Below are 13,885 nucleotides of genomic sequence, written 5' to 3'. Positions count from 1 at the left end.
TGCGCCTGCCTGTGCCCAACAGCACTGCGCAGCAGGGCAGACAGCAAGGCACGTATCCAGAAACAGGTGGATGGAGAAGGTCTGCATGGACTGACGGCAGACACCAGGAGAGATACATGGCCAGCTCCCAAGAGGTGCAGGAGCAGCTTGGCGTTGGGTGCTCCAGCACAGACCTCCGACTTCCCTTTTCTTGCCATCACAAACTGATTTTTCCTCTGTATTTTTTGAGTTGCTTTGTTGGGAGCCACTTGGCCCCTTCTTCTTTCGCCCTCCAAGATGGTGAGGTAAGAGGGGCTGGGAAGTGTGTGTGGGTGTGTAAGGAGGGGGACCAGAAAGTAGGACAGATCAAAGCGGGTATCATCCTGGAAGCCGTATCTCAATGGAAACCTCTCATAGTCTGGGGGAGGCATCAGGTGGGAAGGGATGCTGCTGCTGGCTGTCACCTGTATGGGATCTCAGGGATGCTGACTGGGGACATATCTCCACAGTAGTGCCTGGCCTTTTTTATTCACTTGGTCTTGTGTTTATCTCCTCTGTTAGGTGGTTTCACCGTGACCTGAGTGGGCTGGAAGCTGAAGCCTTACTGAAGGGACGAGGTGTCCATGGGAGCTTTCTGGCCAGACCCAGTCGGAAGAATCAAGGGGATTTTTCTCTTTCAGTCCGGTAAGTAACTTGGACCCCAGCTTCTATCTTGCGAGGGTTACATACGCAGAATGCTTAGATCCTTACATGTCCTGTGGGGTCACCTTCATCCTGTCCTTATTCCTTTGAGTTCTTTCCAAGCTGTAAAAGAACCTCAGCTTCCCACCATCTTCAAGACCCTCCCTTGAGTTGCCCCAGGAGCTTCTCTTTCCAGTCATCTCCTTTCACTGGGATGGTTTGCTCTGGTTCCATGGCAGGAGGCAACACAGAACATTTTCTGTCTCTTTTCCAACCGCCTCACCGGACTGCTCTGTGCATCATCCCACAGGGTTGGCGATCAGGTAACCCACATCCGCATCCAGAATACTGGGGATTTCTATGACCTGTATGGAGGGGAGAAGTTTGCCACCTTGTCAGAACTGGTGGAGTACTACACGCAGCAACAGGGCTCACTGCAGGACAAAGATGGAACCATCATCGACTTGCGATACCCACTCAACTGTTCTGACCCCACTACAGAGAGGTACAGAGAAAGCAAAGCAGCCGGTGTGTCTGTGATGAGACCTCCTCTGTGATTTGTGGCCACCTTTCTGCCCTGCCTACATCCCCAGGGCAAACCCTGCAAAAAAAGTGTCTCCTGCCCCTGGTAGCCTCCTGTGCTTCCACGGGGGCAGCATCCCCAGAAACAGCTGGACATACCTTGACTCATCACAGCAGACCTAACAGGGCTCTATTTTTACTTCTGGTTTCCTGTTGCCTTTGCTATTTATGTACTATTTCTAAAAGCAAAGGTTGTGGTGTTAGTGATGGGAGTGCAGTGGTCCACAGAGTGACATGTTATGTGGAAGTCCTTACTCTTGCCCCAGACCTCCTTGGTTATTCCAGGCCTGAGTGACTCACGTAGCTGAGAGCAGGACCATGTTCCCCTGCTATTCCTAGCCCGCTTAGTCTCCTTCCTGTCTCTGCTTTGCATATGTCTCTGACACCAAGTTCCTAAATCAAATCAGGCGTTTTTTTGCCCTTGCGTTGTGTTTTCAGGCTCTTTGATGCTGCTGGGGGAGCAATCACACCATGCTGTGGGCTGGACAGGTCCTCCTTGCGCACCTGGAGACAGGGAGCAAAGATGCCCTGGGCAAAGCACCTGGGTAGGGCCCTGCTTAGGCCGGGGTAAGGCTGCAGAGGGGCCAGTGCCTGCTCGCCCCCTGGCCTCTCCGCTCAGGGCCGTTGGGTTGTGGCCCTGCAGTTTCCTCCTTTCCTCTCTGCGGTTGGAAACTTCCCCCCCCCCCCCCCCCCCCCGGGCTCTTACGAAAGCTGCTCTCACTCTCTCCCCAAGTGATTTTCCATCACGTGGCTTTGAAGAGCTGGGCTCTACTGGGGGAAGGGAGCGGGGAACAGGACCCATTGACCTCCTCTTACCTGTGGAGGGGAGGCCAGGAGACCTCTTCGATGAACAGGAGGAGTCAGCCATTCCCCAGGGGCATCTGAGCACTGGCACGTGGCAGCTGAACACTTCTTTAGGAGGAGGTTTGGAGGTTAGCGGCTGCCGTGCAGTGGGAGTCACCAGCACTCCTCTCGCAGTGCGTGAGGATCGGATCAGCAGAAGTTACTTGCCAAGGCACAATAACTTTCTGCCACATCTTGCCATCAGACTAGTACCCAGCTGCTGTGTAGAGGAATGTGTTGTGCTGGCCAGACGCAGGGGTAAATGAGTGCCCCAGCTGCTTCTGTGATGGGCATGGCCTCCTGGACCACACTTCAGTTCCTGGGAACAGACAGGCCTAACGACGTGAAGTTCACCATGACACCAGTACCACCCCAGGCCTCTTTGCAAACCTGCTCCCACAGCTCTAAACACACTGGCTCGACTCCTGAGTGCTGGCCTGGCCTGGCCGGCGGTGGGCATGGTGTGCGTGCTGATGCGCAGAGCGTGGCTGGTGCTCTTTGCGGTACCTGGACGAGCGGGAGCAGGGAGGGGCGCTGCAAGTCAGGCTGATGCAACAGCTACCTGCTTTTGAAATGCTGCTGGCCAGGGGAGATGGCCCAGGTGGCTGCGCCTTCAGCCACTGAGGCAGCGGAACAGAGCTGTGCTCCGTACAGCCCCGCACGGGCTGCACCCAGCCCGGCAGCAAGGCAGAGAGCGGGTCAGGTGCGGGTGCCCTTCACTGTGTGCCGAGAGGAGAGAAGGAGCTGCTGACTGGGTGTTTGTGCTGAGGACAGGAATGTGCACGTTGATCAAGAACAGTGGTAAGCAGCAGGAGCAGAATATGGGCTCCAGGTGGCTTGTGGTGTTCACGTCACTGGCTAGGCTGATTGCTGCGGTGCGATGTGCCCGGAGAACCGGGATTATTCTTTGATTGAAGAGGCGACTGAGTTTCAGAAAGAGGTGTCGATGGGACGGTTCTGTAATGGATCTGATCTCAGCACAGCCATCTGCGTGCAGCTAACTGATGGGAGAGTTTCTGACTCAGTGGGGGTTTGTTTTTGTTTCCCTGACGTTTGAGTTTCCAAAGCACCTTGCTTTGTAAGGCTACAATCCCAGTAACGTTGGGAGGTGCTGAAACCCACAGACCACCCTCCCGCAAGCCAGCAAGCATTGCTTACCTGTGTTTGTGTGTATCACACAACTAGATCACACTTGGTGCTTTCCCACTGTGTCCTCTGGTACCAGCATTCTGTTCCCCAGGTCCCTTCTACCTCCACCTCATCCCTTGCTCTTTCCTCTTCTTGCCATCTCTCTACTTCTTTCTGTATCTGCTTTTCCCAAGATCCTGCTCCTCCCTTGGTTTCCTTCCCCTCTGTCTCCCTCTTCCTTTCTTCCTCCCTCACCCATCCCCAGTGTTGCTGTCTTTCGCTCATCAGCTCAAGGGCATTCGCTTACCTGCATCTCCACCTCTCTTCTGACCCTCCCTTGTTTTGTCCTAGGTGGTACCATGGGCATCTGTCAGGCCCTGCAGCTGAGTCACTTCTCCAGGCCAAAGCCACCCCTTGGACCTTCTTGGTGCGGGAGAGCCTCAGCAAACCCGGGGATTTTGTCTTGTCTGTCCTCACTGACCAGCTTAAACCTGGGTCTGATGCTGCACCAGCTGGGGCAAGCAGTGCCTCTGGGGCCCGGCTCAAAGTCACGCACATCAAGATCATGTGTGAGGTGAGCAGCTGGGAGGGCAAAGGGAGAGGCAGTGGAAAAGGTCTTTGCTGATGATGTCCTCAAAAGCGTGGGCCCTGTCAACTTGATTGTCACCAGCAGTGTTGCTGACTTTGGATCAAAGTGCTGTCACCTTGCAGGTTCCTGTGTCCTTGCCGCAGCCTGGGTGGCCGTGGGCAGTGCGGGGTGCTGAGACACAGGGGGAAGCAGGGCTCGGTGGGACCGAGAACTCCGGTACAGTGAGTTCGTGGTGAAAGAGAGAGGAGGATTCACAGTCTAGTTATGAATTTGTCAAAAGAGCTAAAAGCCCTTGGAGGAGGAGGAGGAGGGGCATCTGGCAAGACCTCCACACCTAGTTTGAAGGATGTCACCAACCTGGCTGTCACAAGTTCTGTTTCTTTCTTGTGGGATGATGCAGGGAGCAGAGGGATAGTTCAAGGACAGAAAGCAACTGACCTTAAATGAGAGCTGGGGGCAATATACCTTCCGTGGGCTTTCGTCCCCTGAGAACAGGAGTCAGTTCACCATGCTGTGAACCTCATGTTCCCGGGGCAAGCTACCACTGACCTCTCTGCCAGAGGAAATGTTTTTTGGGATGGCACAGGGTGGTGACTGTGGCTTTGCACCCCGGTGTTACTTTTTCCCTGAGTGTTAGGAGCTTTGTCTGTAGGAACGTTGAGTGGGACGTTACACATTCTTCCTTCATTTAGAATGGACGCTACACAGTTGGAGGTGCTGAGACGTTTGACAGCTTGGCAGATCTGGTGGAGCACTTCAAGAAGACTGGAATTGAGGAGGTGTCTGGCTCCTTTGTGTATCTGAAGCAGGTAAATCCAGTTTCCTCTGTTTCTTAGGGATCCTTTGGAAGGACCCGTTCGCTGTTTTCTGCTTTGTGTCCCTCTCCTCCTTTTCTCCATAGGGCTGCTCTCCGGCAGTGCGCCTCTCTTGCCCAACCCATTGTGTTTTCCCATCCCCAGCCCTACTACGCTACGAGGGTGAATGCTGCCGACATTGAGAATAGGGTGCAGGAACTGAACAAGAAGAGTGTCTCTGAGGAGACGTCCAAGGCTGGATTCTGGGAGGAATTTGATGTAAGAAACTGCTGGGGGACATTATTCTGGCTTTTTAGGAAGTCCCTGTGCACCTCCTCATCCTCCATCCTTGACTTCTTCCTGGACACAAACTTCTCAGGTGTCTTGTAAATTCTTGTTGGTTCATCTCTGGAAGAAGTCTGTGTCTGGAACCCATTCCTCTGGGGGGTGAGCGTCATCTTTAAGTAAACCCACTGAGGCAGAAATGTGCTTTTTCATGGTTGGGAGAATGAGTCATCAAGACAGTAAGGGCATGAACCTTGGATTTTTCAAGTCTAGGTTTGCTTTTCACTTCTCTGCTGCCCCACAAGCATGCCCATGTGTCCCCAGATTCACCAGTGTTCCTCTGAGTGCCCACCTCCCTGTGACTTGCCATGACTGTTCTGTCTTCTACTCTCAGAGCCTGCAAAAACAGGAAGCCAAGCACCTGTTTGACCGTCACGAGGGTCAGAGACCTGAAAACAAGAGCAAGAACCGATACAAGAACATCTTGCCCTGTGAGTCTTGCTTCTCCACTATAAAAAAAAATACCAAATAGATACAGACGGGCAATGAAATGTGGTCCAAGTCATCCCTGGCCCTGCCTCAGCCCGCTCTGTCCTCCAAAGCGGGTTACAAGGTGTGCGGCATTGAGGATGTAAGAGCTGATGAGAGAGGTTACAGCCTTTTCGTGTCCTTGAAGGAGGGAGAATTGCATCAGACTCATTAGCTTCTGATGGTCTGTCATAGGGGTGGGCAGATGGGAGGATGGGGTGAGGTTGGTCTGATCCCAAAGAAGGAGAGGTGAAAATATGGGGCATGTTGCACGCACTGGGTAGCATCAATGAGGTGGCTGGGGGCGGGGAGGCAGCGAAGGAGCTTCATGTGGCTTGGCACAGAGTATCTCATTGCTCAGTTTATTCTTTCATTGCATCCCCAGTTGATCACTCCAGAGTCATCCTCCAAGGAAGGGACCCAAATATACCTGGATCTGACTATATCAATGCCAACTATGTCAAGGTGAGACTCTCAGAAGATGGCTGCATGTCCAAAACGGGGGAAGCCTGGCTGCTCCTGCAGCCCTCCTGATCTTCCCCTGTTCACACTCAGAACAACCTCATCAGCCCGGATGAGTGCACCAAGACCTACATCGCTAGCCAGGGTTGCCTAGATGCCACAGTCAATGACTTCTGGCAAATGGTGTGGCAGGAGAACACGCGCATTATTGTGATGACTACACGGGAAGTAGAAAAAGGGCGGGTAAGTAGCAGTTTGTAGGTGTCTCAGAGCTGCCCTTTTCTGCTTCAACCGCAGCTCTGCTTTTTTTCTCTCTTTCCTGTCTTCTGCCTATCCTCACCCTGTCCTTTCTGCCCACACAGAACAAATGTGTTCCTTACTGGCCAGAGGTGGGCAGCACGAAGGAATATGGTCCCTACCTTGTGGAGACCACAGGAGAGCACGATGCATTGGAGTACAAACTCCGGCACCTCTGTGTGTGTCCGATGGATAACGTGAGTGTGCCTGGTCGAAGTCTAATGGTCGCTGTGCATCTGTCACTGTACGTCTGAGGCTGGGAACTGCTAGGTGCTGCGGTGACGCTGCTGTTGTATCATTCTTGGGGGTGCTGTTCCCAGCCTGGTTTGGGCTGAAATCACACTGGGTGAGATCACCAAGAAGTGCACAGGAGACAGAGATTCCCTCTGGCTTCAGACCTACCTTCCCTGGGACAGAGGTCAGGGGAGGACTATGTTGCGGTTTTACCAGTGGAGTGTTTTGTTATTGACAGGGTAAGGCTGCGCGCGAGATCTGGCACTACCAGTACCTGAGCTGGCCTGACCACGGGGTACCCAGTGAGCCCGGAGGAGTGCTCAGCTTCCTTGACCAAATAAACCAGAAGCAAGAGAGCATCCCCGATGCAGGGCCTATTCTGGTGCATTGCAGGTTGGTATGGAGGCTGGCGTTCGAAGCGTTCTCCATCCCTTATCTAGGGAGGGCTGTAGGAAGTCTGTCCTGCGGCACCAGCTGTTCCCTGGGACCTGTGAGTGAAGCGTATGCCAGCCCCAATAGTTGCTTTTTCCTCTTTGATGCCCCCAAACCAAACTGCCTGTTGGATCCGTGACTCTTGTGGCGTTGCTGAACAGCTGCTGCAAGTGCCACATCCTTCCCCAGCAGCAGCTGCGTTTGGTTTCAGGAGCTGTATGGCTCTGACCTCTGCTTGTCCTCCCCTTGCAGTGCCGGGATCGGCCGCACTGGGACTATCATCGTCATCGATATGATAGTGGATACAATCTCCACCAAGGGTAAGAGGACCCCAAATATCTTGAAGCGAACTGGCCTGCCCGGTAGGGCTGTGCCCTTAAGTCCAGCTGCAAATGGATGAAAACTACCAGGTGTCAATGGCAGAGATGCTGGCGCAGCCCTGAGAAGGCTGTGCTGCTCTCCTTGCTGTGTGGCAGCTGCTGGATCTCTGCATTGTATCCACTGAACTGTGGCTGCAGCCTTCCCCGAGCTTGGGCTCTTCCTCTGGGGCCAGACTTGAAAGATGCTGAGCAGGAAGGAAGGATAGAGGAGGAAAGAGTATGGAGGGAGGTGGAAACTTCCATACTGTGACTGCTTTTGGTGGAGAATTGGGAGAGGGAGGCAGTGAGCATGTCCATAAGCTTTTCTGGTGCCCCTTGCTAGGGCTGGACTGTGACATTGATATCCAGAAGACCATCCAGATGGTGAGGGCCCAGCGCTCAGGGATGGTGCAGACGGAGGCTCAGTACAAGTTCATCTACATGGCCATCTGCCAGTTCATAGAGACAACCAAGAAAAAGCTGGAAGTTATCCAGGTGAGAGAAAGGGGACTCTCCTGTCCGTCCCGTGAGCCTAGGCCCTGCACGTGCTGGCTTCTGAGCCCACACGCTCTGTTTTCCAACCTTTAAGCTCACACTGGGACTTGCATAGACTACAGTGGGGTACCATGATCTGAGTCGCTGTTCCTCTCTTTAAAATTCAGGAGATGACATTAGCAACTCATGTACCAACCACTCCTGAGCTGCTGAACGGCAGTAAGGTTTAGTGCAGCTATTTCAACTACATTCTACATAACAACTCCACCAAGTGCTGTTTTGTTACAAGCTGAATCTAGGACAGGCAAAGACTTTGTCCTCTCCTTTCCTCTTTGTCTTTTCCATCCTGGTTTTGCAGCTGCAGGATTTTCTCCTACTAGCTGATAAGTGGCATCTTTTATCTTCTTGAAGCCTCTAGCAGCATCCAGTAGCTGCTGCTATTTGTTTAATATTCTTTAGCTGACATGTGGTACTCTGGAGCATTCCACTGCCTCCAGGAATTTGCTGCCTCACTGTTCACCCCTGTACAAGGATGCATTTGTATCCCTGCTGCTCACAGAGCGTGCTAAGCCTGGGGGCTTCAGCAGCTCACCAGCCCCCACTGCGGTCCTAGCACGAAGCGAGGTTTAACAGCTAGAACTCATCCGTGATGCCTCATGTGCTTCTCCCAGACCATGCTCTTCTCAGCTTGGTTTTTCTCTCCTGTAGTCTCAGAAAGGCAAGCCAAACGAGTCTGAGTACGGGAACATTGCCTACCCCCCCGCAGTGAGGAATGTGCATGCCAAGGCTTCGCGAAAATCCTCCAAGTAAGAGCCCACCTAAGCCATTGCCACTGCCAATAGTCTCCCTGCTGGAAAAAAAGCTGTGTTTTTCCTCTTGCTCACTTTTTCCCTTGTTTTTCCCTGGTCTTACAGGCAGAAAGAGGAGTCCACAGTTTATGAGAACTTGGGGAAAAAGGAGGAGAAGGTGCGGAAACAGCGTTCCTCAGAGAAGAAACTGAAAGGCTCACTGAAGAAAAAATAAGTGTACGTTGCAGGTAGCCCTATGGGGTTTTGAACCTGGGGTGCGTGACTTCAGCTCGTGTCCAGGCTGGCCTGTCTTGCATGCCTTGCTCTTGACTGGAACTAGGCCTTCCCCTTCTCTTCCTGCCACCATTCAGTGCCCTCAACCAAAGCTCCGTTGACCGACTCCATTGCCCCTTGCCTGCACAGGCCAGCCAAGTCTCCTGCTGCCCCTTCATCATTCATTAACAGGATGAAATCCTGCCCATCTCGCCCTTGTGTATTCTGCCTTCTCGTCCCTGTGCCAGCCTCAGGCCTCCCTGAGGAGGAGCTGAGGAAGCTCTTTGCAGGGGCTGCCCCTCTGCCCACCACTGAGAGTTAGCGTGCAGCCTGGCAGCCTTCCCTCAGCCTCGGTGTTCGAAGTGTGGAGGTTTTGGCCTGTTTCAGCTCAGCTCCTCCGCAATTCAACAGGAAACTTCCTCTCAACACCAACCTTGTGCCCTGTGGTCCCTTTTCTACTTGGTCCTTCAACTGGATGCTGTAATATACCAGAATTTGAGGCGATGGCTGTGTTTTCTCCTTTGTAAATAAAACTTCTATTTGTTTGGATGCTGAATCCCAAAAAATGTTTTCCCTATGATTTCTCCTTGAGTATAGCTGTACTCCTGGCTTCACTTGCAGCCCTGCAAAGACTTGCAAGAATGGCTCTAGCTTAGCTTTCATCATTTCCTGAAGCCTTCAGACTCCTGAACAGAAGCTGTGACCGATTGTGGTGGCTCCCTGCCGTGAGGCATGGGTGATGGTAGTTGCCAGGTAAGTCTGAGCACAGAAAGTTGGCTGTGACAAACTCAGACGCAGGCTTTTGCCATTCAGTTCTGGTATTTGGAAAAGTCGTCCTTGTGCCCCCGAATCATTAGTCATTTTGTCATCTGTCTTTGGTGGTGTCTAACCTGAGTCATAGGGGATGCTTCAGCGAACAGGGTAGTGCTTGACTGCTCCTTCCTAGGTATCGCTGGGTAGAAATGAAATTTCATCTTTAGGGAGAAGGTAGAGCAGAGCATGGCCACGCTGTGGCTTCACAGATACTAGCTGGCCACCTAGGAGGGGCTAAGGGAGCTGGGTTGTTTAGTCTGGTGAAGAGGAGGCTGAGGGGTAAATCTACAGCTACACTGTGGGGCGGTGAGATGATGGTAGTAGTGGCAGATAATAAAACCAGAGGCAGTGGTCCCAGATTGCAGCTTGGGAGGTTCAGGTGAGTGCTAAGACAGGTTTTATCAGACAACATTCAAACGGATGTTCGGTGGGGCAGTTCCGTCCTTGCAGGTTTTCAATACTTGAAGACAAAGCCAGAGCTGATCTGACCTAGTGCCGGTAATGGTGCCACTTGAAGCAGCAGCCTGGAGCAGAGGTCCCTTCCCACCACTATTTATCTCATTCTGCAAATGCCAGAGAGCATTCTTCAGTGCTGGACCCTATCCTTGTGGTTTTTGAAGTCTTGTCGGTTAAAACTAGGCCCTAGCCTGTGAACTGTACCTAGGAACCATGTGGGAAAATGCTGGGAGAGTTTGGATAAAGCCACAGCTGAGGAGTGCAGACCTGAACCTCTGTGGCAGCTGGCTTAAATCGCAGAGTTTACAGGTACGGGTACTGCTCAGGCTGTGGGCATTTGCTGCTCAAAGGAAAAGATGACTCAGGGGTGCTGGGCGGGGATCTGGTCAGAGCTGGTGGCAGGAGCTCAGGCCCACTGAGGGAAAAGTCTGAGCTAGGTCACAACGTGACCGAGGATCCAGACCAAGAATGCTTGGGAGTGTGGGACAGGGAATTTGGTCTGGTCTGAGCCAGATCTGGCCCTGTGTGGGCAGGTAACTGCAGTCACTGTCAGCTGTCCGGCACAGCATCGTACTGAGCACCTTAGGAGTCCAGCTGTAACCATCTCCTGCTTTGGCGCGGGGATTTAGGACCGGGCTCTCTCCTCTCGGTTTAGAGTACAAATCCAGAGGGGGGAAGGGGTAGAAAAGAGAAGGAATGAGATGTACCTTGAACTCTGCTCCCTGTAGCTTCTAACAGAGCGGCAACGTGCCTGCAAGGTGAGGTACCTGCCCGGGAGCCAGCAGGGGCAAGCGGCCACCAGCCTGTAGGAGCAGGCGCTGCATCCCTGTAACTGCCCCTGCCCGAGGACATGCCACCCCCACGCACTCTGCGGGAGGAAGCAGGAACCCCATCGGCAAGGCAGCCGCAGGATGATGTAGGCAACTTCAGCTAAGTTCCCTGCTTCGATCTGGTGCCAAATGTGTAAAAAGAGCCAAGGCAAGGTTGGACAGTGCACAAAGGAGTGGGCAGGCTCCGAGGGTGCTGTAGTGATTTCAGCCATGCTAGCACGACAGCAGCGTTCCCCAGGCCCACACTGCATGGCACAGGTACAGCAATAATGTACGTCCAAGATGAAAGAACTCACCCTGTTAGAAAAAACAACTTCCCCCTAAGTCCAGGCACCAGGCGAGCTTACGAGGGACAAATCACAGCACCAAGGGTGAGTGCCATGTGCTGTCCAGCATGTACCGGGGGTGCTCTGCCCCTTAGCTGCAAACTGCCTCAAGCAAGCCAAGGCAGAAGCAATGCCATGGCAGCAATCCCATCCTTTTTGAGTTCAGCAGCTGGTTCTGGCCAAGAAAGCTGCCTGGGATAAAGACACATAACCTGACGCACAACACACTGGGAGGAAGGACACTGCTTGCTGTCATTTGATGTGGCAAGAAATGGTTGGAAGTGTTTGGGAGGTAGAAAAATCCACCCAAACCCCCAGGGGGCTGAAGACCTGCTCTAACGAAACCCCTGCCCTTGGCAGCCTCCAAGCCACTTCCTTCTTAAAAAGCTGCCACAGCCTAAAGCAAGGCATGGCCATGGCCAGCGTAAACTCTACCCGAAGCGTGAAACTGAAGGCATCTCGTGGAGCAAGCTTGGGGTGCCCCAAGAACCTCATTTGTGTTTAAATTCCAGAGCTCAGTGTGTCCCTAATATCCACTGCCTGCAAAGAATACAGACTGAACGAGAACTTTCATGATTGTACATCAAGAAATGCAGCACTGAAGTAAGCCATCTACTCTGCTTTACGCTGAGGCGCTGTTACACACAGATTACTTCTGGGTGGCAGTTTCAGAATGCATTTTCAAAGCTGGTTCAGAAAAGTGGTGCTTCCTTGATGTTGCCAGTCAAGCCATATGGGTATTAGTTATGGCTCTGATTTCCAGTGAGGAGTTGTAAAACCAGGAATCCACAGATTGTTTCTGTTCCTTCAAACATCTTGTGCTCTTTTTCGCCCCAGTAAGAGGTCCCTAAAGGCCCCTCTTCTTCACTGGGGAGCTTGAGGTGGAGCTGTCTGTGAATAGAGAGGGTCTCGTGGGTGGCTGCCTTGGCCATTGTGATAATGAAATAGTCGAGTTTAAAATCTTTGGTGATATGAGAAAAACTGTCAGCAGAGCTACCCTGGCCTTTGGGAGAGCAGAGTTCAGGCTGCGCAAGGAACCACTTAGTAAAGTCCCCACGGAGGCTGCTTCTGGGGAACATAAATGCTGCTCACTTTTTAAGGGCCTTCTTTCAAGAGGACAGCAGCAGGCAATTCAATGGGCCAGACGTCAAGCAAGGTGGAAGGCTGGCTTGGCTGAATAGCAATCTCCTTCTGCACCTTAGATGGGGAAAAGGCGGCAGACGGGCTTTGGAAGCAAGGACAGGACACAGGAGGCCTGCAGACATTCACCGCTGTAGGGAGAACATTTGTATGGCCCAAGCTCAGCTGGAGTTGAAGCTGGCTGGTACTGTAGTGGGTAACAAAAAAGGCTTTTTTTAAAATATGTTAATAGCAAAGGGAAGACCAAAGAAAACACGGGTCTTTTACTCGATTATGTTGGTCACCTTATCCCCAAACAGGGATGAAGATAAAGCAAAGACATTTAATGCCGCCTTCGCCTCTGTCTCTGATGCCAGTGAAGGGCCCTGGGCTGCCTGGAGCCCTGGGCTGGAGGACCACAACTCAGTGGGTGAGAAGCCCCCAGTCGACTTTGAACCTGTACAGGATTTGCTGTTGCAGCTGAATGCACACGAGTCTATGGGGCCCAGCGGGATTCATCCCGGGGCACTGAGGAGCTGGCCGATGTTACTGGGAGACCCCTCTGTTATCTAGCAACAGTCCGGGGAGCCTGGAGTGTTCCCGGTTGACTGGAAGCTGGCAAATGTCCGAATTTTCAAGAAGGGCAAGAAAAATTACCCTGATGATGAGAGGCCTGTCAGTTCTGCTCCGGTGCCTGGTAAAATTACGGAGATTATTCCGGGAGTTATTGAGAAAGACTTAAAAGACGAAGCAGCCATCGGTCAAAGCCAGCAGGGGTTCACGAAGGGGAAGTCACGCCTTACTAACTTAATGATCTTTCCTGACAATGTGCCTGGCAGTGGACAAAGGGAAGGCAGCAAATGTTTTTTTTTTTGCTTTTAGCAAAGCTTTTGATACAGTCTCTCACAGTATCCTTCTGGAGAGTGTCCCACACACGGGCAGACACACACACGATACAGCAGGTGAACAACTGACCGAAGGGTCAGGCTCAAAGAGCTGCAGCGGAGGGGTAACGTCCCGCTGGTGGCCCGTCACTAGCTGTGTCCCCCAGGGCTCGAGTTTAGGGCCGCTTCTCTTCGAAGCCTTGACCAATGACCTTAGCCACAGGAGCTGCGTGCGTGCTAAGCTTGCTGACAACACTAAATTTAGGAGCTGCTGACTTCATTGAAGGGACAAGAGGTGTTACACAGATCTCACTAGATTAGTGCTGCGCAGCCACCAGCCATAGGAGGTTTAACAGGCACAAATGCCAGATTCTCCACCTGGAATGGTGCAATCCTGAACGTATGTATAGACTGCGGGGGAAGAGGCTGGAGCGCAGCCGGGCAGAGAGGGCTCTGGGCGCTCTGCTTGATGGCACGCTCTGAGTCAACAACATGCCCCACCAGGCAGAAGGGCCAGTGTTACCCTGGGGCGCATTAGGCACAGCACAGTTAACCAGTCAAAACCAGTATGGCCCCACTCCAGCCTCACCTTGAGTGCTGTGTGCAGTTTGGGGCTTCACAATATGAGGATATACAAATATTAGAATGTGTCCAAAGGCGGGCAACAAAGATGGTGAAAGAAGGCAACTTACTTACAAGGAGCAGCTA

General features: G+C 52.6%; 1 protein-coding gene across 1 annotated transcript; it reads left to right on the top strand.

Moving 5' to 3' along the window:
• On the top strand, nt 1-9,298 carry PTPN6 (protein tyrosine phosphatase non-receptor type 6). The gene is made up of 15 exons (XM_080392583.1): nt 1-284; nt 541-663; nt 971-1,165; nt 3,565-3,787; nt 4,495-4,611; nt 4,762-4,875; nt 5,276-5,372; nt 5,795-5,874; nt 5,965-6,114; nt 6,234-6,365; nt 6,641-6,795; nt 7,087-7,154; nt 7,537-7,688; nt 8,397-8,494; nt 8,603-9,298. Exons 1-15 carry the CDS (start codon nt 277-279, stop codon nt 8,709-8,711), a joined length of 1,821 nt encoding a protein of 606 aa, XP_080248709.1. The 5' UTR covers nt 1-276; the 3' UTR covers nt 8,712-9,298.
• Nucleotides 9,299-13,885: the final 4,587 nt, after the last annotated feature.

Source organism: Falco punctatus (genome assembly GCF_963210335.1).
Source record: "Falco punctatus genome assembly, chromosome: 6".
Lineage (NCBI taxonomy): Eukaryota > Metazoa > Chordata > Aves > Falconiformes > Falconidae > Falco > Falco punctatus.
This window is presented reverse-complemented; position numbering and strand designations above follow the sequence as displayed.

Coding starts and splice junctions, on each gene's coding strand:
- PTPN6 (XM_080392583.1), top strand. Junction 664..970: donor GATTTTTCTCTTTCAGTCCG/GTAAGTAACTTG, acceptor ATCATCCCACAG/GGTTGGCGATCAGGTAACCC. Junction 3,788..4,494: donor ACATCAAGATCATGTGTGAG/GTGAGCAGCTGG, acceptor TCCTTCATTTAG/AATGGACGCTACACAGTTGG.